The sequence below is a fragment of the Protomyctophum parallelum genome (genome assembly GCF_964188405.1).
Source record: "Protomyctophum parallelum genome assembly, chromosome: 11".
NCBI lineage: Eukaryota > Metazoa > Chordata > Actinopteri > Myctophiformes > Myctophidae > Protomyctophum > Protomyctophum parallelum.
Window position 1 is genome coordinate 10322580 of NC_139707.1, and position 27285 is coordinate 10349864.

At 45.7% G+C, this 27285-nt stretch overlaps 1 protein-coding gene across 1 annotated transcript in view; it reads left to right on the plus strand.

Annotated features, from left to right (window-relative positions):
* Positions 1-1941: 1941 nt before the first annotated feature.
* The window catches only part of gcc2 (GRIP and coiled-coil domain containing 2), a 36260-nt gene continuing 10916 nt past the window's right edge, over positions 1942-27285 (plus strand). The window contains exons 1-26 of the mRNA XM_083775983.1: positions 1942-2105; positions 4374-4436; positions 4974-5058; positions 5191-5270; positions 6152-6256; positions 6841-7129; positions 7782-7973; positions 8836-8972; positions 9372-9575; positions 9757-9894; positions 10426-10837; positions 11780-11994; positions 12118-12594; positions 12922-12993; positions 13912-14139; positions 14952-15089; positions 15303-15351; positions 17600-17700; positions 18821-18919; positions 20451-20570; positions 21629-21793; positions 21957-22061; positions 23689-23851; positions 25378-25478; positions 25834-25911; positions 26850-26987. Coding sequence (XP_083632109.1) covers positions 2100-2105; positions 4374-4436; positions 4974-5058; positions 5191-5270; positions 6152-6256; positions 6841-7129; positions 7782-7973; positions 8836-8972; positions 9372-9575; positions 9757-9894; positions 10426-10837; positions 11780-11994; positions 12118-12594; positions 12922-12993; positions 13912-14139; positions 14952-15089; positions 15303-15351; positions 17600-17700; positions 18821-18919; positions 20451-20570; positions 21629-21793; positions 21957-22061; positions 23689-23851; positions 25378-25478; positions 25834-25911; positions 26850-26987 — 3960 coding nt within the window. The 5' untranslated portion in view covers positions 1942-2099. The remainder of the gene's footprint in view (positions 2106-4373; positions 4437-4973; positions 5059-5190; positions 5271-6151; positions 6257-6840; positions 7130-7781; positions 7974-8835; positions 8973-9371; positions 9576-9756; positions 9895-10425; positions 10838-11779; positions 11995-12117; positions 12595-12921; positions 12994-13911; positions 14140-14951; positions 15090-15302; positions 15352-17599; positions 17701-18820; positions 18920-20450; positions 20571-21628; positions 21794-21956; positions 22062-23688; positions 23852-25377; positions 25479-25833; positions 25912-26849; positions 26988-27285) is intronic.

Below are 27285 nucleotides of genomic sequence, written 5' to 3' on the forward strand. Positions count from 1 at the left end.
ACCATGTCATTTAACTAAACAACATGACAGCCATGTAAACTAACACACCATGTCATTTAACTAAACAACATGACAGCCATGTAAACTAACACACCATGTCATTTAACTAAACAACATGACAGCCATGTAAACTAACACCCCATGTCATTTAACTAAACAATATGACAGCCATGTAAACTAACACCCCATGTCATTTAACTAAACAACATGACAGCCATGTAAACTAACACACCATGTCATTTAACTAAACAACATGACAGCCATGTAAACTAACACACCATGTCATTTAACTAAACAACATGACAGCCATGTAAACTAACACACCATGTCATTTAACTAAACAACATGACAGCCATGTAAACTAACACCCCATGTCATTTAACTAAACAACATGACAGCCATGTAAACTAACACCCCATGTCATTTAACTAAACAACATGACAGCCATGTAAACTAACACACCATGTTATTTAACTAAACAACATGACAGCCATGTAAACTAACACCCCATGTCATTTAACTAAACAACATGACAGCCATGTAAACTAACACACCATGTTATTTAACTAAACAACATGACAGCCATGTAAACTAACACCCCATGTCATTTAACTAAACAACATGACAGCCATGTAAACTAACACCCCATGTCATTTAACTAAACAACATGACAGCCATGTAAACTAACACACAATATCATTTAACTAAACAACATGACAGCCATGTAAACTAACACACCATGTCATTTAACTGAATAACATGACAGGCATGTTGTTTTGTTTGTCACTTTTGGGTCAATTTATTAATTGGTTTAGTACCTTGTAAAGCTACGTAAATATACTTCCCACCAGTGGCCGATAATGGGTTAATTATCTCCAGCTTCAATGTCTTGACGTGACCTTTTCTGCAGGTGAGTTACACACCGTTCTGCCTCCCGGAGTAATGAAAGCAGCTCTTTATCCTCCCAGTGTTACACCATGAAAGCAGCTCTTTATCCTCCCAGTGTTACACCATGAAAGCAGCTCTTTATCCTCCCAGTGTTACACCATGAAAGCAGCTCTTTATCCTCTCAGTGTTACACCATGAAAGCAGCTCTTTATCCTCCCAGTGTTACACCATGAAAGCAGCTCTTTATCCAAGCAATTTGAAAGAATAGCTGATGCTATGATATAGTGCAATACAGTGGAAATTGTGGAGGGCAGCGATCCAGGAATCCCGAGTTGGTGTTGGCTAGACCTCACTCTCGCAATGGGGATCCCCGCGTGATTTGGGGGGTCCAGGTGACAGTAAAATGACAATTTAAGGTTTTGAATCCATTCCAAGCATTAGTTTTGCACAAAAGAAACTCCTTGGGCTAAAAACAGCCATAGCCACTTGCCCAAATGTGCCCAATTGTGCTCAAATGTGCTGACCTCATCACATTTGTCATGACGGCTATGGCCGATGATAAAATGAATTCCATAGATTAGTAGTATAGTAAAGTAGTAATGATAATAGCCGATCTACAAGCTCTTTTAACATTTTTGGCTCTGAAATGTAGTGGAGTAGAAATAAAAGTATTGGAAATTGAATAAAATACTCAAGTTAAGTACATGAAAGTACCTCATAGGCTAAGTGTATTAAGTACAGTACTTATGTAAATGTACTTAGTTACTTTACACCACTGGTTATTGGTATCGCTATGAAAACACATTTTTAAAGCTTTTGATGAAAAAAAGGACATTTCCATATTTATTTATCGAGATTTTCTATTAGTGTTTTATTATTATTATTATTATTATTATTATTATTATTATTATTATCATCATTAGAAATCTACACTGGTTCAGTTCAAGTCAAGTACGACGTCACTTGTAGTCCGAAGAATGCGGAAGTCAAGTCAAATACGTACGACGTCACTTTGTAGTCTGACGAATGCGGAAGTGGTCCGTGGCAGCTTGCTAAGCCAAACACAGGAGGATGTTTTCATGTTGTAGTGTGATGTGAAACTCTCAGCTTTAAAACAAACATTATCCTGAATATCATATATTGACATTTAGACCGTCGTTCCTTCCGGGCTCAGCTGACAGTGGACTGGGAACCGACGGAACCCCCAAAACATGGAGGTAAAATTAATACAAATAGAGCTTCTGTAGCATCATTAGCTCCATGAGCTAACTACTACTAGTACTACTGTCTCACACAGTGCGGAAATGAGCCATGTATTAGAGCTGTTTACATTATAAACTAATAATAATAATATATAGTGCTGCTGTGTTATAGAAATATGTTTCCAGGCGAATTTGCTTTCATATTAGCAGTCGTTTCATTTCAATGACAGGAGAGAGATGAACACAGGTGAACAGCACTTTATTTACAATGTAGGTTTAGCCAGAGCTTAAGGTACATTTATAGACACTTTAATGGAGTGCATTTATAACTAAAACTATAGGATATCAGATGAACAATGAACATATGTCTAAATATCTAGTAAATATCATTCTGTACATTAAACTATAGGATATCAGATGAACAATCTGTCTAAACAATCATGCTATCTACTGTACATATCATTCTGTACAGTTTTTTCAGTACATTGTGGTGAAGAAAAACACAAACACATTGTTAAGAAACAAAAAACAAGAATGAGCTGCATATCTTTGTGGTGTGTGCTTCATTTAGGTGTGTGTGTGTGTGTGTGTGTGTGTGTGTGTGTGTGTGTGTGTGTGAGTCAGATAATGTCTTTGTCCACGCTGGCATGTAATAACAACTAAATGTTGTTGTTATTACTGTGTCCTTCCTTATTATGTGTCAAATCAGTCTACATCTAAGCTACATTATATTGAAACTACAGGTAGCCTAGTAATACAAAGTAACACGCTCTCTATCATTATTATTATGAATCATATTTACACAATAATACATATTAGGTGTCATTCTTACATAGCTACAGTTATGTTTGTTATGTGTGTTGTGTGCTGTGCTACTGGTCTACTGTGCACACGGAATAAGTTATATTATGTAAATGTATGACTGGTTATATGGGTTGTATTTGTGTTATGTGTCTCGCCTCTTCAGAGACTCCACCTCAGCCTGTAGCACCACTAGGCTTTAACGCATTTAGCCCTGACGTCGACAGTTTTCTGAAATACCTTTGTTTCTATATCAGTGGTTCTCAATATTTCATGATTTCAAGAACCCCAAAATGTAATTGGCCGCCGACCCCCATCTGAAAATATGTTGTTCCTGTGTGTGTGTGTGTGTGTGTGTGTGGAGGAAGGGGAGAATGTTTAGGCCCGTCACAAGGATGCAGAATTATATTATACTATATATCTGATTTACTTTTATACCTCTTAAATGGTGTAAAAGATCGTTTTCTCCAGATCGGGTAAATTGCCGTTCACAGATGAGTCATTTGGAGTGACTTATCGGCCCAGTTATATGTAAAGCTTTATTCCAGTACATCTCATCTTATGTTATTCATCTCTGTGCCCTAATATGATACATTATATTTTACATGACGGAAGAGCCTAGATGTCTCTCATAGGTTGTTTGTTTATGGTACAGCTTGTCCTTGTAACGTGATAGTACACCTTTGTATTATCACGTTACAAGGAGAAATTGTCTGATTCCTTGTGCTCTCCTCGGGGCTCGGACCTGTGCGTACTCATTGTAAAGTCCATCTCCCTCCCTGTCCAACCATGTAACAACACCAGCTCAGTGGCCTAGTGGTTAGAGTGTCCGCCCTGAAACTGGGAGGTCGGGGGTTCGATCCCCATCCGGGTCATACCAACTCAGCATCAAAGGAATGGATTGGACAGTGTTCATATTAGATATAGCTTAATATGTGGTTGTGTTTGGTGTAACAGTGTTCATATAGAGGTGGTTGTGTTTGGTGTAACAGTGTTCATATAGAGGTGGTTGTGTTTGGTGTAACAGTGTTCATATAGAGGTGGTTGTGTTTGGTGTAACAGTGTTCATATAGAGGTGGTTGTGTTTGGTGTAACAGTGTTCATATAGAGGTGGTTGTGTTTGGTGTAACAGTGTTCATATAGATGTGGTTGTGTTTGGTGTAACAGTGTTCATATAGAGGTGGTTGTGTTTGGTGTAACAGTGTTCATATAGAGGTGGTTGTGTTTGGTGTAACAGTGTTCATATAGAGGTGGTTGTGTTTGGTGTAACAGTGTTCATATAGATGTGGTTGTGTTTGGTGTAACAGTGTTCATATAGAGGTGGTTGTGTTTGGTGTAACAGTGTTCATATAGAGGTGGTTGTGTTTGGTGTAACAGTGTTCATATAGAGGTGGTTGTGTTTGGTGTAACAGTGTTCATATAGAGGTGGTTGTGTTTGGTGTAACAGTGTTCATATAGAGGTGGTTGTGTTTGGTGTAACAGGACACAGAACCCAGTGGGCCGGAGGCGGTGGCTTCACCTCCAGCAGGAGCACCAAAGTCCAAGGTACAGTAGGACCGTCTTACAGACAACAGACACATACTGTAACTAATTCAGTCCAAGGTACAGTAGGACCGTCTTACAGCAGACACATACATACATACTGTAACTAATACAGTCCAAGGTACAGTAGGACCGTCTTACAACAGACACATACATACATACTGTAACTAATACAGTCCAAGGTACAGTAGGACCGTCTTACAACAGACACATACATACATACTGTAACTAATACAGTCCAAGGTACAGTTGGTCTTGTCTTACAGACAACAGACTTGTAACTAATAATTATATATATATATATATATATATATATGTGTGTAAATATGTTTTTAATGTAATGAGTCCCGGGATGCAGGGATGGTCTTTTAGATGAGTCCCAGGCAGCATTTAACTCCCATTTCATTAAGAAATTAAGAAACTAAAGCTAGCGAAATAAACTAGAATAAAAAAACAGTACAGTAGTGCATCCCGTGGATGCAGAGGTCGTTGTTTTATTGCGTCCCTTAATCATGGTGAATATTGTGCTTGCTCCTGCAGCTGGACACTCTGTCCAAAGAAGACCTGATTAAGTTTGCCAAGAAGCAGATCGCTGCCATGCAGAAAATGAAGGCCAAGTGTGCAGGTAAATGCACGCTGTGCATGCGTGTGTGCGAGAGCCTGTGTATCTGTGTCACTATAGCACCATAGCATACATGTATGTGGCCCTTGCTATGCATGTGCATGTGTGTGCTTAAAACATTTCCTTTTGTTTTAGATTTTCAAAAGGAAGTTGCAACGCTCCAGCAACAGGTGAAAAGCAGCAGCAACACGTCGGAAGACTCCATTCTGATCCAGGTCTGTACGTTACAGATTCACGTGGTCTCGTGTAGCCAGACGACTATTCCACAATCTGTCAAAACTGTATAGAGTCGGCCCAGGCCGTAGCGTAACGGTCTGGGCACCGGACTGGTGATCCAGTCGCGGTGTGCCGCGGGTTCGACTCCCGAACCCGACACGGCCTTTACCGCATGTCATCCCCCCATCTCTCTCCCGTTTCCTGTCAGCCTACTATCTGTCCCTTAAAAAATCAATAAAAGGCGTAAGCCGCAAAAAAAATATCTTAAAAAAAAAAAATACTGTATAGAGTCAGACACTTGTCTCCCTTCACGAAAATAGATTATATTTCAAAATATCTTCAAAACATATTTTTGAGGGGCGCTATCCCCTCCTATATTCAGATATAGTGTAAAAAATCCCATTGACAATGAATGGAGAATTTACGTCATTATGTAGACGAGCAAATCGGCTATTTTAGGACACAAAGATTAAATTTCCATTGACAATGAATGTACGATGATAAGAGCGCCCCTCACTTCACATGGGTGTGATTTTTTCCGATAAGCAGCAAGCTATATACGTATGCTTTGGCTAATTTCATTCAGAGTAATGGGACATGTTTAGTTGACTGCAAAGCGTGGAGAGAAGTGCTTCATCCCCGGATCGTGTTCAGAGCCGTTTCACACGCTACTATGACGGAAGCTTTTGAAACGTGTGAATCACGTCAACAGTCTGTCTCAGGAGACTTAAGATCCACGCAACTCTTCTCCACGGCTGTTACACTAGTACCGTAAATAATATGCCCCAGCAAACATCCTTGTTCCTTGTTTGACGTTCCTTGTGCGTGTGTGTTGTGTGCGTGTGTGTGTGCACGCCTGTGTGTGCATGTGACGTAACAGGAGCTGACAGAGAGAATGGATGCGTTGCTGCTGGAGAAGGCGGAGACTCAACAAAGCCTGGTGTTGTCTCGTAAAGAACTGGAGAGGAGCAAGCTGCAGGCCAAGGTGAAACGAAGACCTTCTTTACATCATATAAACGTCTCTAATACGTCCTTCTCTACATGCACATCCAACGTCTCTAATACGTCCTTCTTATTATATACTTATTATATCTCTAATACGTCCTCAAACAAAGCCCCTCCTTTACAATTGGCATTTACCAGGCGCTCTAAATGTACATGATTCTGAATCCATTCCATTCCAGTTTGCTTGGAATGGAAAAGCATACTTATAAAATCATAATGTAATTTAGAACATTTACCAACTTTCAGCAGCTGTCAAATATTCCCCTAGGGCGGCTGACTAGAAACCGTGTTAGTAGACACCTTTACAAACACATTGGTGAAGAACATTCTTGGTAAGAAACTTATTCCCAGATTTGACATTCTTCTGACAATATTCACTGACTAATAGCAGCTCTGACAGTGTGATGAACCGGAAACGTTTCCAGATGTGAAGGAACCCATTCCTGTTCCATCTAACCCCACCCTATAGTGACCACGTCATACGTTGAACTTGAAAGTAAACCTCACGTTTTATCATCGTGTGTGTGTGTGTGTGTTGTGTGTGTGTGTCGTCATGGTGAACAGGACGAGCATGGCGCGCTGCAGGCAGAGCTGGACTCTGTCAGAGAAGACCACCAGAGAAAGATCCGAGCCCTGGAGGGCAGCATGGAGGAGTCCAACGCCCGGCACCGCGTCGAGGTGGCGCGCTTCCAGAGCCTGCTGGCGGAGCGAGAGCAGAGAGACAGGGAGGAGGCCAGCGAGAGAGAGGAGAGGCCGTCCGGGGCTGACGGTTCAGAGGAGGCCCAGGGCCGCTGCCTCCGACTGGAGGCCGAGCTGCAGAGCCTGCGCGCTCAACTGGAACTCATCCAGGAAGGTAACGTATTAGACTTAGATGGCAGTTTATGTAGACTTATAGCATTTTATGTAAACGTAGCACTACATAGTATATATATGCATACTTGCATAGTTTGATTTTATAGATCATTCCACTGTTACGTTCTTAGCTTACGTCTGATTCATGATAACTACTTGTTATGTATGTGATGTGTTGCCATGCTTTTTGTTCTTGCTTAATGTAAGTCTCTCTGGATTAAGAGCGTCTGATAAATGCCTAAATTGTAAATTGGCTGTAACCACCCAGGGCTCGTCAATGTGTCCCTACCTTGATCATAAGACCACATGTACTGAATGTCAGGTCTTCAGGTTTTCTTCAGAATATGTTTGACACTGGTTTACTACCACACTATTTATGGCACATTAGGAGTCCAACTAGTACTATTGGTTGTCTTAATGTTTTAATTGCAAAATGTTTTGATCACATCCGCTGATGCGTTGGGCTGATGCGTTGGGCTGTTAAGATCATTAAAGCTGGGCTGTTGCCTGAGTCCAGTGCATTTCTGCCTACTTCCGGTCCAGGACTTGTCCCAGTTGGTTGTCAACATTCTCAATAGAAGTCTATGTAGGAGAGCCGCCATTGGACTGAAGCCCCATGAAGTGAATCTGCGTAAATCTGTCTATATCTTAAGGCTCTGAGCGAGAGAGCCACCAGCGGGAGCTGACGGAGGCCCAGCAGGAGGTGGAGAACCTCCGGGAGGAGCTGGCCCAGAGGAGCCTGCAGCACCAGGAGGAGATGAGGGCTCTGGAGGAGGACTGCGAGGTGGAGCGGGAGAGACTCCTCCTGCTGCACGAGGAGCTGACGGAGCAGCTGGCGCTCAAAGGTACGTACGCTCCCCTCCTGGAGGCCAGGGGTTCCCCTACGTAGGGCGCGGGGCGGCTGTGGCTCAGGAGGTAGAGCAGGTCGTCCAATGATCCCTGGGTCGGCGGTTCGAATCCCGTCCTTGCCTTGGGCAAGACACTGAACCCTACATTGCCTCCAATGAGTCGGTCGGTGTGAGCTCGCCACCGTTGGTGTGGGAAGTGAGGACGCTGGCGTCGACTGTTTGCCGCTTCACTACAAGCTCAAAACGTGTCGCAATGCAACGTGTTTTGAGCTTGTAGATCTGTTATTTTTTTGCTATATTGAATTGAAATCCTGAATAATGTTTTTGCTACCTTTGAATTGGAATCCTGAATATCTCCGGATGCTTTTCCAGTCATAATAATGGGTTAAGTTGTAAAGCTGACTCATAGCATGTGTGTTGGCTGCTGATGAAATCAGTTGTAAACCCTGCTTTTCTACTCTTTTCATCTCGCAAAAGCATTTTACAAAATGCTTCCAGTCGAGTATTGTGGGCGATGCATTGTTCTCTCTCTCTCTCTCTCTCTCTCTCTCTCTCTCTCTCTTTCTCTCTCTCTCGCCTGCCCTTCGCTCACTGTGTTATGAAGGGCTCGGCTCTCCTTCTCTGTGCATTGGTGGTGTTTACTATATAATCCGCTGCCACCAACCCATTACATATACACTGTACAGCTAGAAATGCACTCTGTCGAGGTGCCAACTTGCGCCTTGCACACAAGTAGGCCATACATGGCCTATTTATTGGCCTACAACAGCCAATAAGAGACCGCCATTCTTACCCCGACGTGCTTGCGTGTGTGCGTGTGCACGTGCGTGTGCGTGTGCGTGTGTGTGTGTGCGTGCAGACAGCTACCTCCAGGACGTGCAGGAGGAGGACGAGGATCCGGGGCGGGGCTCCTCCGCGGGCATCGCCAGGATGCTGGAGCTGTCCCGCTGCAGCCAGCAGGGGGCGCCAGAGACACAGGCCCTAGAGGACCTGCAGGTGAGGCCTGGGACGAAACCTTTCAGGTCCATAGCCAAAAATAGTGAACATTAGCGGATCTACAAGCTCACAACGCAGTGCGAAGCGGCGCGTTGTGAGCTTGTAGATCTGCACATTTTCACCAGCTTTAGATAGCTATTATTTTAACTCTTTCAGCCCCAGACAGATAGTATTATAATTATATTAACCCATTTTGGGGCGGGAACCCCTTTTGAAAAATAGCAGATCTACAAGCTCATAGCGCGCCACCGAGTGGCGCGCTACGAGCTTGTAGGTCTGCAATTTTTTTTAAATCAAAGAACGACTGACATAGAAACATAGCTTTTTCAGAAAACTGTCAGGATGTAGAAGACGTTTTTTAGAATCTGATCTCAGGTCAAAATGGTTTAACTCTTTCAGGCCCAGAACACCATGCTCCACGACGAGCTCACTCTGCTGAGCAACGTGAAGGCGGAGCTGGAGGCGGAGCTCCAGAGGACGAGGGAGGAGTTCCAGACGGAGAGGGAGGAGCTCGAGTTCAAGATTGACGAGCTGCACATGTGCCGGGAGGGTGAGCACCACCACGCCCCCGCTGCGGCCGCCGCGGCGACCCTTGACCCTGCGGTGAGTCTAGCGGTCATGTTATTTTCTAACAACAAAACCCTGACTTTTTTTGTCGTCTTTCCAATTATTTGATTTGCCCAAAACATTGTGTGTGTTGTCATGGTTTGTCACGAGCCGAGTTGGCTTTGTCGGCGGCGTAAACGTCTTTAAATAAATACTTGTTGTACTGTTCTGATTCCAGGTGAGTCCGGCTGACCCTGACGGAACGGACGGCGTGAGCCTTGCATCTGTCACCGTAGAGCAGCAGGCGGATCCACCCGGTCCTCGTCAACACGACCAGGACCAACAGACAAGCAGAGACCCAGAGGAGCATCACAAGGTATGGAGCAGGTCTCCCCATCCACTGGAAAATACAACCTTTTTCATGTCAAGGCCCATTTATTTATTCATTCAGCATCTGAGCCACGGACCACCATTTGATGACATTTAGCCTCTCAGACCCATCTGAGCCACGGACCACCATTTGATGACATTTAGCCTCTCAGACGCATCTGAGCCACGGACCACCGTTTGATGACATTTAGCCTCTCAGACCCATCTGAGCCACGGACCACCGTTTGATGACATTTAGCCTCTCAGACCCATCTGAGCCACGGACCACCATTTGATGACATTTAGGCTCTCAGACCCCGCCAAAACTAAAGAATAGTTTGTTATCGTTGAGTGAGATTTTGTCCACAATTCCATGCTCTATTGATGGTACCGAGCTCTATAGACTCGGTACCAGTAGGAGAGATAACAGGCAAAACGTTGATCAAAATAACAATCTCTTCTATACATTCTATAATTGTGAACATTAAGTTCTTCTTCTTAAGATAATGACTAACACGGCCTTTCCATACATATCCAGCTGCAGGAGGAGCTGAGAGCTCGGTGTGAGGACCTGGCCAGCCAGAGGGACTCGGCTCTGGAGGAACATCGACGCGCTCTGGAGGTCCTGCGAGGCTTGGAGACGGAGCTGGGGGTGACGGCCGGGGACGACCTGCTCCGTCGCTACCGGGCTGCCAAGGAAGAGGCAGCCGGGGTTCTCCGTGACCTCCAGGAGATGACCCAGGAACTGGACCGGGAGAGGGACAGAGTCAGGGAGATGACCCAGGAACTGGACCAGGGGAAGGACAGAGTCACGGAGATGACCCAGGAACTGGACCAGGAGAGGGACAGAGTCAGGGAGATGACCCAGGAACTGGCTCAGATGACAGAGGAGAACACCAACCTAATGGAGAAGACCCAGGCCTTGGAGCTGAAGCTGGAAGCTTCCCTAGGTGAGACTACACTACACTGGATGGATCGCAATTGTTTGAGACAATCGGCTCGCACTTAATTAGCAAATTTGTCAGAATCGCTCACATTCGTCTGTCGAAATGTAACCGGCAATATCCGATATCTACAACAATTTCTGCTATTTTTTCAAGTGCAAAATGATTAAATGCATAGCCTATTAAATAGTCAGTTATTCAGTTGATTATTAGTAGCGGTCTTTACAAATCCTAAAACACATGGCTGTGTTCAACAACACAGCCATGACGTTAAGCTGTGTGTGTGTTCAACAACACAGCCATGACGTTAAACTGTGTGTGTTCAACAACACAGCTATGACGTTAAGCTGTGTATGTGTTCAACAACACAGCCATGACGTTAAGCTGTGTGTGTGTGTTCAACAACACAGCCATGGCGTTAAGCTGTGTATGTGTTCAACAACACAGCCATGACGTTAAGCTGTGTGTGTGTGTTCAACAACACAGCCATGACGTTAAACTGTGTGTGTTCAACAACACAGCTATGATGTTAAGCTGTGTATGTGTTCAACAACACAGCCATGACGTTAAGCTGTGTGTGTTCAACAACACAGCCATGGCGTTAAGCTGTGTATGTGTTCAACAACACAGCTATGACGTTAAGCTGTGTATGTGTTCAACAACACAGCTATGACGTTAAGCTGTGTATGTGTTCAACAACACAGCTATGACGTTAAGCTGTGTATGTGTTCAACAACACAGCCATGGCGTTAAGCTGTGTATGTGTTCAACAACACAGCCATGAAAAATAACACTGATGGCTATGAGGTGGTGAAAGCTTGTCCTGCATAGCAACGGTTGCTAAACTATTTGGATTGGCATTGATTGGACAATCGCTTTTCGGGTTGGGATTTAGCGAAGGGCTAATCACATCGACAATCACATCAACCCCCGTCCGTTGGTTGGCAGGTGAGACCCGGGCAGCGGAGGCCTCCGTCCAGGACCAGGAGAGACTGGCGGGCGAGCTGACCGCCACGAACGAGGAGATCCTCTCCCGGCTCCACACCAAGGAGACTCTGGCTCAGGAGCTGGAGGAGATGGTCAGCACGCTGACTGCAGAGAGGGAGCGCACGCAGGAACAGCTGGAGTGCCTCAACCGTCTGCAGGAGGAGAAGGACAGAGAGGTTCGTCATCTGCAAGAATCGACCCATTTAGGACTGAGGTCGATTCTAAAAAGAAATGGCTTCTAAATGCTAAGAAAGAAAACGCAGTGTAGTATTGTCAATTTGTCATAATTCCTATTCCAGGTGGACGGCGCGAAGCAGGAGATGGCAGACTGGGAGGCGAGGGCGGAGGCTCTGACGCTGACCGTTCAACACGTGTCTTCGGAGAAGCTTGATCTCCTTCGGAGAGCGGAGGAGGCGTCCGCCGCCCTGTCTCTGGCCCGGGACGAGAGGGAGGAGGCGTCCGCCGCCCTCTCTCTGGCCCGGGACGAGAGGCGACGTCTGGACTCTGAGGTGGAGGCTCTGGGCCTTCGGCTGGAGCAGGAGAGCTCGGAGAAACGCCACCTGGAGGCCAGGCTCCTCCAGGCCCTGCACGGGGAGCAGGTGGAGCAGGCCCATCAGGTGGAGGAAGCCCAGGCCTCCGTCAGCGCTCTGGGGGAGGGCAGCCTCCTCCAGGCCCTGCACGGGGAGCAGGTGGAGGAAGCCCAGGCCTCCGTCAGTGCTCTGGAGGAGGGCAGCCGGGCGGAGGAAGCCTTGCGGAGCTCGGCGGACGACGTGCAGGTAGCCACGATATTATTATCATTTCTTTCCCCCCAAGATTAAAAAAAAATAGCAGATCTACAAGCTAATTGCATGGCACTTGGTGCCGCACTATGAGCTTGTAGATCTGCTATTTTTTCAATAGCTAAAGTATAACATAATGCTCAAAACACCAAAAGGGGTTCCCGCCCAGAATGGGTTCAAGAGGTGCTGAATATGCAGCTCAACAAAAGCTTAATTAATCCTAGCTAGTTCAGTGGTTTTCAACCTTATTCATGTCAAGGCCCACTATACTATTCAACCGGCCACGTTTTGTCGGACTAACGCATGCCCCCCCCCTACGTGCAGGACCTCAGAGTTCGTGTGGAGGAGCTGGAATCTGAGAGAGACCTCCTGAAGAGCAGCCTGGAAGAGGCTCAGGTAATAATGAATGATGATGATGATAATGATAATGATAATGATGATAATGATAATAAAAGAGCTGGAGTCTGAGAGGGTCCTTCTGAGTTAGTGGGACTAACCGTTTCCCTGGGCTCCCTCAATCCAATCCAATCCACTTAATTTATATAGCACATTTCACTACTCCGTTTTTACAAAGTGCTGTACAGAAAGTCAAAAGCTAAATACACTGTAAAGCTAAAACAGAAACACAGCAAAAACACACACATAACATAAAGCCAAACAAAAACACAAGAGAACTCAAATGGAATTAAAAGCCCAAGGTGTAAAGGTGGGTCGAGATTTAAAAGTCTCGATAGTGGGGGCCAGTTTGACATGGGAGGGGAGGTCGTTCCACAGTTTGACATGGGACGGGAGGTCGTTCCACAGTTTGACATGGGAGGGGAGGTCGTTCCACAGTTTGACATGGGACGGGAGGTCGTTCCACAGTTTGACATGGGAAGGGAGGTCGTTCCACAGTTTGACATGGGAGGGGAGGTCGTTCCACAGTTTGACATGGGACGGGAGGTCGTTCCACAGTTTGACATGGGAAGGGAGGTCGTTCCACAGTTTGACATGGGAGGGGAGGTCGTTCCACAGTTTGACATGGGAGGGGAGGTCGTTCCACAGTTTGACATGGGAGGGGAGGTCGTTCCACAGTTTGACATGGGAGGGGAGGTCGTTCCACAGTCTTGGGGCTTTACGACAGCAAAAGCTGGGTCACCTCTGGTCTTTAGACGTGCCTTTTCTTTACCTTAAGATTCAACTGGCCTGCAGACCGCAATGACCTTGAGGGGGTATAAACCTCTACACGATCACAGAGATACTGCGGTGCCGTACCAGCCCATTCAGGGATTTGAAGACAAACAATAATAATACAATCTTAAAATCAACTCTCAGGGCCAGGGGAGGTGGCAGGAGGAGCTCCAGGCCCGTGTGGAGGAGCTGCAGAAGGAGAAGAGGCTGTTGGAGACGGAGCTGGAGGAGGTGGTGCGGGACGGCGAGGCCCTGCAGACGGACCTGCAGCACATGAGGACGGCCGACCACAAGCTCCGAGCAGAGAACCACGTGCTGCAGGCCCGGCTGGTTCTGGCCCTGCAGGTAACACTGGCCCAGGGGACGGAGAGGGCCACTATATTTACACACTCACTCTAGAGGGCCACTATATTTACACACTCACTCTAGAGGGCCACTATATTTACACACTCACTCTAGAGGGCCACTATATTTACACACTCACTCTAGAGGGCAACGTTGACGATGGAGAGGGCCACTAAATTTACACACTCACTCCAGAGGGCCACATTGCAACATTGCATATTGCATCATTTCAAATATAGCAAAAATAGCAGATCTACAAGCTCAAAACACGTCTCGCTACGACGCCTTTTGAGCTTGTAGATCGGCGATTTTTGTTACGACAGTAACACAAATCTGAAATTCAATCTTTATGTTGTACTATTAGTAAAACAAACGATCTAAAATAAAGGGATTTAAGATCATTAAAGCTGGGCTGTAGAAGTCTATATAGGAGAGCCTCCATTGGACTGAAACCAATAGAAGTCTATGTAGAAGAGCCTCCATTGGACTGAAGCCAATAGAAGTCTATATAGGAGAGCCTCCATTGGACTGAAGCCAATAGAAGTCTATGTAGGAGAGCCTCCATTAGACTGAAGCCAATAGAAGTCTATGTAGGAGAGCCTCCATTGGACTGAAGCCAATAGAAGTCTATGTAGGAGAGCCTCCATTAGACTGAAGCCAATAGAAGTCTATGTAGGAGAGCCTCCATTGGACTGAAGCCAATAGAAGTCTATGTAGGAGAGCCTCCATTGGACTGAAGCCAATAGAAGTCTATGTAGGAGAACCTCCATTGGACAGAAGCCCCATGAAGTGAACAGAGTTGTGGTAACTCTGTCGTACTCTATGGCTCTGACGTACAGGACAAGGAGGAGGAGGAGGAGACGACCAAAGGGGAGGAGGAGGAGGAGAGCAGGAGAGAGAGGAGAGAGCTGGAGGATCAGCTGAGACAGAAAGAGGAGCTGATGGTTCATCTGAGGAAAGAGATGACTGCCCTGCAGGTACGGACACCATGCTTTATTTACAGACACTCGCACACACGCCGCACGCACACACACACGCACATACACACACATGCACGCACACACACGCACGCACACACGCACGCACACGCACAAACGGAAGGAAGGGAAATAATTGCCATTAATATGGATGTGTTGCCTTTTGGTGTCTTTCTAATTAGTCTCTCTCTGTCTCACCAATCTGCTGTGCAGGCTGTTCCGTCAGAAGAGGATGTAGCCGGTCAGTTCACAGAGAAGATAGGTATGATTCAGATTAACGAGGCCTAAACTGTGTTTGTGTTAATGACGAACAGCTGTTTGCAGGGCTCGACAGTGCGACTAGGTACTCGCATTTGCGACTAAAATTATCACCGTGCGACTTGTAAAATTAAATTTGTCGCACAGGTGCGACTACAGGATTTGACCATTCAATCGTGATAAAGACAAGTCTCTGTCTACAGCAAGTGCACATTCTATAGTCGCGGTTCTATACCTAAATTTATATTTCTGAATGGCGGTGTCGTTCGCCAAAAAGAGAAGACCTACAAGCTAACAACGTGTCGAGGCTCAATGCGGCGTTCATTTGTAGATCTGTCCCCTTTGCTCCCACCGCCCCTCCCCTCACTGTGTTGCTGCTCCACGGAGCGGAGCTTCCCTGTCAGTGCTTTCTGTCAGCAGCGGCAGACAGAAAATAAGTCAGAGCGGGATAGCATTAGCATGATAGCACAGAGTCAGAAGGAATTGCTTGGACCGAGTGCAGTACTTTCATCCGACGGAGCATTGGTCCGAACGACAACCTACCTCCTCCCTCACCCTAACCCTAACCTCCCCCGGGGCAGACACCTAAACCCTCTCCCGACCCGCAGCAATGCTCTGTCGGATGATAGTATGCCTCCCATGCCTCCCGCTTGGACCCCGACACGGCGACACGTTATTTGCAAAGTCTGTTTGTAATGCTCAAAGTTCAAACGTAACTTACTTTTAACCAAACGCGGGTGAAACAGCGTGCAGCCGTGCACGCACGCGCGCACACACACACATGGAGTGGACGGATTGATTTATAAAAAACAAAACTTGCTTAGCGTTTGCTTACAAAAGCGTGTGCCCAGCATAAATGATAATGCGAATGACCGAACTGTCTGGATTACCGTATTAATATCAGTCAGTCAGTCAAAGCCAAGGAGAATGTTACAATACTAATTCACCATCGAGCAGCCTCTGCACTGTCTGAATGTCACACTAACATGATAGAAAACAGAAGGATAAAAACGGATAGCCTGTCAATGGCGTTTAATTTATGTCATATTTAGCAGAATTTTGACGTAATTTCTCTGTTGATTGTCAATGGCTCATTTTGAGATGTGTGGGGACAAAGGCTGTATATAGGAGGGGCTAGCGCCCCTTAAAAATACATCATTTTTCATCGTGCTCCTAAAATAATTTGTGTGCTACTAGATTTTTCAACTTAGGCGCACACGTGCTACTTGGAAAAATGCTAAGCGTCGAGCCCTGGCTGTTTGTATAGTCCACTATGATTGACTGACAGAATAGGGCTGTCCCCGCGACTAGCGGTTTGTATAGTCCTCTATGATTGGCTGACAGAATAGGGCTGTCCCCGCGACTAGCGGTTTGTATAGTCCACTATGATTGGCTGACAGAATAGGGCTGTTCCCGCGACTAGCGGTTTGTATAGTCCACTATGATTGGCCGGCAGTATATCCCGCCCCCTTTCAGAACGACGAGGCACCTGGAAATAATTTCCTATTAATTTTTCCCATAGACCTGTGTGCCGTGCTACGAGCTTGTAGATCTGCTATTTTTTAACTGATTTTTAAAACGTTTTAAACTCAAATCTTTGAATATATATCCTTTCAGAGCAAACGTTAAATGTCCCCCCCCCCCCTGTTTTGCCGACGAGACTGAAAATCTTAAAACGTTAATAACTCTTGATCTAAATCATCCCGTCCAATTCTAAGAAAAGATCATGTCTTAGACGGCCCAACGCGGTCCTGTCGCTAGTCGCGGTAGATTTAATCATCCCGTTGTTGTCGCTCGGCTCTAGAGTGTTTTGGCTACATTTAGCTGCTTCAGCCACATCCGGGATAACATCCGGTCCGTCGCTAAATGTGCTCCGCTGCTATAAATCACTTAATGGATTAAATAACCCTGGGCGTTCGTAAATTCATAAATGTAATGGTTTTAGGTTATAAATGTAATGGTTTTAGGTTATGAATGTAATGGTTTTAGGTTATAAATGTAATGGTTTTAGGTTATTAATGTAATGGTTTTAGGTTATAAATGTAATGGTTTTAGGTTATAAATGTAATGGTTTTAGGTTATAAATGTAACGGTTTTAGGTTATAAATGTAATGGTTTTAGGTTATAAATGTAATGGTTTTAGGTTATAAATGTAATGGTTTTAGGTTATAAATGTAATGGTTTTAGGAGGGTATGTCTTCGTGGACACAACGTGACGATGCTCTTGTTGCTTTTCTCCTTCCTCCGTCCAGCCCTGCTGGAGAAGCAACTCTGTGACAAAGATGAGAGGATGAACAAGATCAAAGCGGTGGCCGTCAAAGCCAAGAAAGAGCGGGACATCAGTAAGAAAGAGGTACATAAAGCATGGTAGACGTGAAGGCAGTGGAATGGAGTCCTCCCATGTTGTCCTTCTAAGGCATGAGGGAGCAGTCATTTTAATGTGGTCGTGCCAAATTGAAACCATGGATTTGGCATGCTGAAAAAGCGTCAGCTTGGTGAGACTTGCACAGTGGACCATAATGCTAGCCAATGGCGCCATCTAGTGCAGACATGGGCATTACACGACCCTTTGGCTGACTGGTTGGCCTATGAAAGGTTACTTGGAAATTAGAAATGATCAAACATACTTTCTAATTTTACCTTATGAGTGGACTGAAATGGCATTGTGGTGTTTATTCGCCTACACGCAGTCTGTTTCCTGCCGTGAATTGCGTGTGATTGACAACCTGTCACCTTCCTCAAAAACGTCTGCTCATGACAAAAAAGAGCGGTCGATGTCGAATCTAGAGGTTTCAACAAAATATGGAATACTAAGGATTTATTTACTGAAGTCAGAGGTAATAATAATAATAACAAAACAATGCCATTTACTGCTTTTTATATAGAAATAAACTTAATATTATGCAGAATAGAGTTCAGCCTTTTGGCCCGGCCCTCTACTATATTTTCTGTTTCTCATTTGGCCCTGTGGGAAATTTTATTGCCCACCCCTGTTTCGATTGATTGATTGAAGTATTTATTAACAGTTTGCAGAATTTCAGTACATTTCAAGCACAACTCAATTCAGATTCAGATTTTACGGGGGCCAGTTTGGAATTGCACCCGTCCGTAGGTGCCCTTTGATGGTGGTGAACCAATAGGAATAGGAACCAATAGGAAGTTGGCGTCGGTTTCCAGCACTGTTTTTGGGTCTTCTCCAGGACGGGTAGAAAAGCATAGGTCTCTTAACGGGGCTGATGACGGGGCTGTTGTTCTTGGTTCTTCTCCAGGACAGGTAGAAAAGCATAGGTCTCTTAACGGGCTGATGACGGGGATGTTGTTCTTGGTTCTTCTCCTGGACGGGTAGAAAAGCATAGGTCTCTAACGGGGCTGATGACGGGGCTGTTGTTCTTGGTTCTTCTCCTGGACGGGTAGAAAAGCATAGGTCTCTTAACGGGCTGATGACGGGGCTGTTGTTCTTGGTTCTCCTCCAGGCGGTGTCGCTGAAGGAGGAGGTGGAGTCGCTGAAGGTGGAGAGGGAGAGAGTGAGCAGCTCCGTGAAGGACCTCATCCATGGAGCTGAGGGCTACAAGGTAAATACATGGTGCATGTATAGGACCTCATCCATGGAGCTGAGGGCTACAAGGTAAATACATGGTGCATTCATAGGACCTCATCCATGGAGCTGAGGGCTACAAGGTAAATACATGGTGCATTTATAGGACCTCATCCATGGAGCTGAGGGCTACAAGGTAAATACATGGTGCATGTATAGGACCTCATCCATGGAGCTGAGGGCTACAAGGTAAATACATGGTGCATTCATAGGACCTCATCCATGGAGCTGAGGGCTACAAGGTAAATACATGGTGCATTCATAGGACCTCATCCATGGAGCTGAGGGCTACAAGGTAAATACATGGTGCATTCATAGGACCTCATCCATGGAGCTGAGGGCTACAAGGTAAATACATGGTGCATTTATAGGTCCTCATCCATGGAGCTGAGGGCTACAAGGTAAATACATGGTGTATTTATAGGACCTCATCCATGGAGCTGAGGGCTACAAGGTAAATACATGGTGCATTCATAGGACCTCATCCATGGAGCTGAGGGCTACAAGGTAAATACATGGTGCATTCATAGGACCTCATCCATGGAGCTGAGGGCTACAAGGTAAATACATGGTGTATTTATAGGACCTCATCCATGGAGCTGAGGGCTACAAGGTAAATACATGGTGCATTCATAGGACCTCATCCATGGAGCTGAGGGCTACAAGGTAAATACATGGTGTATTTATAGGACCTCATCCATGGAGCTGAGGGCTACAAGGTAAATACATGGTGCATTTATAGGACCTCATCCATGGAGCTGAGGGCTACAAGGTAAATGGTGCATTTATATCCAAAGCACTTTGCATAGATGCATGTGCATTACATTCACCCATTCACACACACATTCACACACCTTTTGGAGATATGGCTTATTGAGGAATGTCTTGCAGAGAAACAGCGAGTTGAGAAAACAGGCAAAACAGGCATTATCTATAGCTACATGTTTAAGCACTTATTTCATATTTACATGTCTTCTGTGGTCACATTACACCTAGCTACACGTTTAAGCATTTATTTCATATTTACATGTCCATTTCAGCTCTGGCATTCATTTCAGACATGCTCTAGTATGTGAAGAGTCTGCCTGTGATATTAACTCAAATAAATTAAAGAAATCTGTTGTTCTCCTCTGGTGAATAGCTGGAGGCTGCACGGTGGCAGTATATATTCTAAAAACATAGAGCTCTTTAAGCTGAGCTCATGGTGGTGAAAGCCTCTGCGTTGTGTTTCTTTCATGGTTGAGGCGCGTCGCAGCCACAGCGCTCTATGAATTAATTACCCCGAGGTGTCGTTATTGTTTATGAGCGTGACTGATGAGACGAGTGTTCCAAACAAACAACACAGTCTGTCTTCATGCACAGTCTGCATGAAGGTTTCCCTAATCGTCAAATCCCTGTGTGTGTGTGTGTGTGTGTGTGTGTGTGTGTGTGTGTGTGTGTGTGTGTGTGTGTGTGTGTGTGTGTCCGTGTGTGTGCATGTGTATGTGCGTCTGTGTGTGTGTGTGTAGAACCTTCAGATGGATTACGACAGACAGACAGAGCAGTTGGACAAGCAGAGAGAGATGGTCGAGGTGGGCGAGAGACACATCGCTGAGCTGACCAGGCGCCTCAGCACCACGGTCACACAGGTAGCACGCACACACGCACTCACACACACACACGTACGCACGCACGCACACACGTGGGCACGCACATGTACGCACTCGCACACACGCAAAGGCGGTATTTGTGGTGGTATCTGTAGCTACAGCTGAACGTCAAGTCTCTTGGCCAAAAATAGCGTTTCTGTAAAGTTGGCCGAGTGGCCAAAGCTCCACAAAGTTGACAAGTCCCAAGATGCAGGTTTTGTATTTTAGTGCAAGTTATATTTCACAGACACATTGTAGCCCGCCGGGCAAAATAATAGTTCATAAAATAAGAACTGGCCAAAACAACACTCCAACTAACAGAACTGAATAAACACTTGAAAACTAAAGATACCTGTGCATTTAAGACGGGCCTGCCCCTAAGATATTAGTGCAGCCACGCTCGGCAGCCGGCGTTAACTAGAGTTCTCAAGACGCCGCCCCCACTGCCACCCTTAGATCCCCATATATGGAGCCGACCTGTTCTAACATTCCATAATGTTGATCTGACCTCATCAAACCCACAGAATTTAAAACATAATGATCTGACCCCCCCGTTCCAAAGCGCCAGCGCCCGCCCAGCAGTCTGCCGTCACCCAGGCGGATGCGTGCACGCCATCTCGCCCTTTAGGGGCGAGGTCGCTTCTCGCCCCCAGGGCGTCTTACTGGTTATAATAATAATATCTGTGAATTGCATTTCCTCTGTTCCTCTATTTAAGCTTGGGTTGGCTAACCGTGGCGGTTGGCTAACCGTGGCGGTTGGCTAACCGTGGCGGTTGGCTAACCGTGCGCAGCAGGAGCGTGTTCAGTCAGAGCCATCCAGAGGGAGCCCTGACTTCTTCTCTTTCTTTGTTTTTCCCTGGAGAAATTACACAAAAAACTAATAACGAATTTCAACCACTTTGGTACCTGTAAAACAGACAATAACGCTGATTGTGTGTGTGTGTGTGTGTGTGTGTGTGCGTGTGCGTGTGCGTGTGCGTGTGCGTGTGCGTGTGCGTGTGCGTGTGCGTGTGTGTGTGTGTGCGTGCGTGTGCGTGTGTGTGTGTGTGTGTGATTAGAACGAGGCTCTGGGGGGAGAGAAGCAGGACCTGTTGACCTCCGTGGACACCCTGAGGAGCACGGTCACACAGCTGGAGGCTCGCTGTAACGAGATGACCTCTGACCTCAGCCGTCTGGACAGAGAGCTGCTGGCCGAGAGGAGCAGCAGAGAGCACAAGGCCAAGGTCAGGGAGCACACACACACACACACACACGCACCCACGCACCCACGCACGCACCCAGCAGTGCTCAATAAAGGACTCTTTAAAATCAAATCAATCAATCTCTCTCTCTCTCTCTCTCTCTCTCTCTCTCCATGTTAACCAGATGTCTCTCTCCCCCCTATAGGAGCTGTCTCTCTCTCAGAAGGAGGTAGAGGAGTTGACAGCTCGTCTCTGTAAGCAACAACAACAGACTCAGCAGACCGCCCAGGAGTTGGAGCAACTCCGCAAGGTACACAGTGCACACGCACACGCTTTCACAGACGCACACACACACACACACACACACACACGCTTTCACAGACACGGCAGCCCGTCAGACGTGCAGTGAAGCGATAGTGTCTGACTAGAGAGAGATATGGAGGTACAACACGAGCACTGAGACTAGACCACATCTACTACATCACTGGTCCGGGGACCCCCAGGGGTCCTTGAGGGAGTTCCAGGGGTCCTTGAGGGAGTTCCAGGGGGTCCCCAGCTGATCATTTGGAACATAATGGACCCTTATGGGTCTGTTACAATATAAATTGGGGGGTCCCAGAGATGGAAATGCCATTAAATGGTGGTCCGTAGACTAATGCATGTCAAACTCGGGGTCCTTGACATTAAACGGGTTGAGAATCACTGCTAGATATTCTCTTAAGGGGGGCCATAAGATTCTCTTATGGGGGTCCCTGGCATATGTTTTCAAATGGGGGTCCGCAGGGCTGATTAGTGTCAATTTGGGGGTTAGTTAGAGGGTTAGTTAGGGAACCACTGGCCTACATCACTGGAACTAATGCTGGATCATTAGGGTATGATTGATTGATTGATTGATTGAAATATTTATTAACAGTTTGTAGAATTTACAGTACATTTTAAGCACAAACTCAATACAAAGACTGTCAACTGTGAGTGGACGACCCAATTAAGCATTACACTTGTTTACAACAGGGTCCACATTGTTCAATTCATCAAAACTAATGATAGGGCATATGAACTAATGCTGGATCATTAGGGTATGGGCTGTCAATCAGAAATAGGACTTTTCTGTGTGGATGTATGGGCTGTCAATCAGAAATAGGACTTTTCTGTGTGGATGTATGGGCTGTCAATCAGAAATAGGACTTTTCTGTGTGGATGTATGGTCTGTCAATCAGAAATAGGACTTTTCTGTGTGGATGTATGGGGCTGTCAATCATAAATAGGACTTTTCTGTGTGGATGTATGGGCTGTCAATCAGATAGGACTTTTCTGATTGGATGTATGGGCTGTCAATCAGAAATAGGACTTTTCTGTGTGGATGTATGGGCTGTCAAACAGAAATAGGACTTTTCTGTTTGGATGTATGGGCTGTCAATCAGATAGGACTTTTCTGATTGGATGTATGGGCTGTCAATCAGAAATAGGACTTTTCTGTTTGAATGTATGGGCTGTCAATCAGAAATAGGACTTTTCTGTGTGGATGTATGGGCTGTCAATCAGAAATAGGACTTTTCTGTGTGTATGTATGGGCTGTCAATCAGAGAGGACTTTTCTGTTTGGATGTATGGGCTGTCAATCAGATAGGACTTTTCTGTTTGGATGTATGGGCTGTCAATCAGATAGGACTTTTCTGTTTGGATGTATGGGCTGTCAATCAGATAGGACTTTTCTGTTTGGATGTATGGGCTGTCAATCAGATAGGACTTTTCTGTTTGGATGTATGGGCTGTCAATCAGATAGGACTTTTCTGTTTGGTTGTATGGGCTGTATAGTTTTTTGCCACTCGGTAGGTGTTCCCGCATTATTTCCGGGTATAATGATGATGTCACACGCATACCCCCATGTCATCAGCAGGACACCCCCTTCTGAAAGTATCTGTGTCGTTTGTCCACTAGGAGGCGCAGCAGAGCTCCCTGATGGACATGGAGATGGCCGACTACGAGCGTCTGGTCAAGGAGCTCAACGCCAAGATGGCCGACAAGGAGGCACGCGCGGAGGAGCTGAACGCACAGATCGACACGCACACGCAGAGAGAGAGCACGCTGAGGCAGCACATAGGTACGCACACGCAGAGAGAGAGCACGCTGACGCAGCACATAGGTACGCACACGCAGAGAGAGAGAGAGTGTGCACTACAACAGGACATCATCATGATTTTTCGACCGCGATCGAGATCATAGATTTCACAACGCCACGCCAGACTTCCTGTTGAGATCATGGATTTCACAATGCCATGCCAGACTTCCTGTTGAGATCATGGATTTCACAATGCCATGCCAGACTTCCCGGTCCTCCATCCCCAGTTGCTGCTTACTGACGCATGTGTCCCTAGCGATGACATCAGGGAACGACAGTTTTCTACCTCTGGTCTACTTTGACGCAGGACACCAGAGAAGAAGGGAAGATATAACCTCATTGTCAGCTCTGTAGCAGTGGCTGGAAAACGGTGTTCTTCTGGATCAGACTAGTGAAGAAACACGGGGAAGGCTGCCGTATATTAGATTAGTCGATGGGTGGCTCTTCCAAGAGAGATGGAACCACTTTTTTCGCGTCCGATCCGATCCCGTTACCTCAATTTTCGTGTTAGCCCATACCGATACCGATACCAGTGTCGTGATCTCATGTTGTTTTTATAGCTATCTAGCTATATATCTCGTGTTGTGTTTATAGCAGACTCCTCACTCAAATGTGCACTTGCAGTTTGGGCAACTCCAAAACAAACTCCACATGCCCTGACATTGTATTTACCTGCTATAGTGTGAACCGGATCGGATCGGTGGTTAGACTTGCAAATTCACCGATACCAATATGAACCGATTTGACAAATAAGGGCCGATGCGATCGGTTTTGATATCAATAATCTCTGTCCTATTAATCAAACTCCGTCCAGGGCATCACACCGTACTAAATAATAGGACCGAGACCTCCGTCAAACTGTTAAAAGCCAGTGAGAAAAGGTGTGTTTTAAGAAGGGACTTAAACATCTGGACGGCTCCATCCATTCAGAACTTTATTTAACCCATTCAGACCCAGATGCTCGCCAGGCCACATTGTGAGCTTGTAGAGTTTTTTTGTTTTTTTTTAATTCTCACTTGAACTCCCAAAATAGGTGTTACGTTTTTCTGTTTCTTTGACAGATTCTTTATGATGCATTAACCATTGAACGCCAGCATGCCTATTCTACAAATAGGCCGATCTACAAGTTAAAACGTGTCGTTTTGCTGTGTGTTTTGAGCTTGTAGATTGGCTATTTGTTGCCACTGAGGGTACAGGGAGGTTAATATTACTGTACAACACATTTATTTGTCGTTCTGTTGCCAGTATATCCACAGAACATGAAAATAGAGATTTCATGATTACATTGGAAAAAACTTGACAATGTGAATTGAATTGATGTGTGAGGTCAGAGATTTAAAGCCTTCTTTTTCATCCTAGCACTGCTGCTCAAATGGGTCAGAGCACGTGAAAGGGCCTTGATGTGTGTGTGCTTCTGTCTAATTTTGTGACGTGTGACGTGTGCGCGCGTGTGTGTGTGCGCGCGTGTGTGTGTGTGTGTGTGTGTGTGTGTGTGTGTGTGATTTCAGAGGGTCTGAAGTCCCAGGTGGATCAGGGGGAGGATAAGATGTCCAAGATGAAACAGCTTCTGGTGAAGACCAAGAAAGACCTGGCTGACGCCAAGAAACAGGTGTGTGTGCGTTTTTGTGTGTGTGCGTGCGTGCGTGTCTTTGTGTGTGTGTGTGCGTGCGTTTGTGTGCGTGTGTGCGTGCGTGTGTGTGTGTGCATGCATGCATGCGTGTGTGTTGAAGAGGAGAGGAGTGAGGTGAGGGAAAGGAAACGCCAGGGGAGAAAGATGGACAATGCAGCCAAAACCTCATCTAACACTGTCTGATGGTTATAACTGGTTAATGGTGTGTGTGTAATGTGTCTGTATTTGCCGTGTGTGTAATCCCTTTTGTCTTGGTGCGTGTGTGTCTGTTTGCCTGTGTGTGTGTGTGTGTGCGTGTGTGTGTGTGTGTGTGTGTGTGTGTGTGTGTGTTCAGGAGTCATCTCAGGTGCTTCTGCAGGCCTCTCTCAGAGGGGAACTGGAGGCCAACCTGCAACAGCTGGAAAGCTCCAAGGTAACGACCTGAACACACAGGGTACTAATGGGTGAAGAGATTTTAATTTCAAGAATCGAAGTAAATCGATTCTACAAATGCCTTCTAAATAAGACAGTTTTCGGTAAAACCCTATGTGTATCTATGTCAGTCGTTATGAAACATTTTCATGTCAAGGACCCCCAGAATTATATGTATTTGGCCACTGACCCCCATCTGAAAATATGTTGTTTCCAGGGACCCCCCCCCCCCCAGAAGCAAAGATTTGAGTTAAAAACGTTTGCTCTGAAAGAATACATATAAGAATATATTCAAAGATTTGCGCAACATTTTCACGATTTTTCAAAAATAGCAGACCAACAAGCTCTTAGCGCGGCACTATGAGCTTGTAGATCTGCTATTTTTCAACAGCTAATGCATAAAATAATGCTTAAAACACCAAAAGGGTTTCTATCCTAAAATGGGTTAATAAGCATACAAGCTAAGAACTAAAAACACAGCACTGACAGACATTTAACCGGAGCCCCAGTATGTGTTTGATGAAAACGGTCAGGATTTAGAAGCGTTTTTTTTTATCGGCCTCAGGTCTAAATGGGTTAAAAACACCCAAAGGGGTTAAAAACACACAGCCTATGGATAAAGTGCCATGATGATGCAGTCCCTGTGTTAGAATACTGCATGCAGGCTGTTGTTACATGTTATGCCCAGCAGGTGGCTCCATCACACAGGACATTAATATTGCTACAGCATGCAGAGCTGTATTTAAACAGGACAGTGGTTCCCACGGGGACCAAAACTAGTGACAATTAGCAGATCTACAAGCTCACAGCGTGACGCTTCGCACCACATGGTGAGCTTGTAGATCGGCTATTTTCTCTTTCTTTCTTTAATCACCATCTACTCAGGCTTTTGGGAACATGTCAGACAAGTGTGTGTGTTCTGTGTGTGTGCACTCTCAGATCCAGCTGTGCACGGTGACTGCAGAGTGCCACCGGCTGCAGGAGAGTCTGCGCAGCTCGACGGAGCAGCAGCAGCGCAGCAACGCATCACTGCAGCTGCGCATCTCTGGACTGCAGCAGGAGACTGACACCACCAAGGTACACACACACACACACACACACACATGCGCACACATGCACACACACATGCACGCACGCACACACACAGGGGTGTAAATCTCGAGGTAAATGATGATTCCATTAGGACTACAATTCCACTACATAAATGGATAAGCGATGCAGAGAACATTAACAGTTTTAATGCCGTGATTGTGAAGTAATTGTGATTAACGATTGTATGATGTTTTTGGCATTGAACATACTGAATAAAACACATTACATGTCTGTTATTTTCTGTTAGGCACAGGGCCCATATATGAGGTTCTCACTACAGCTG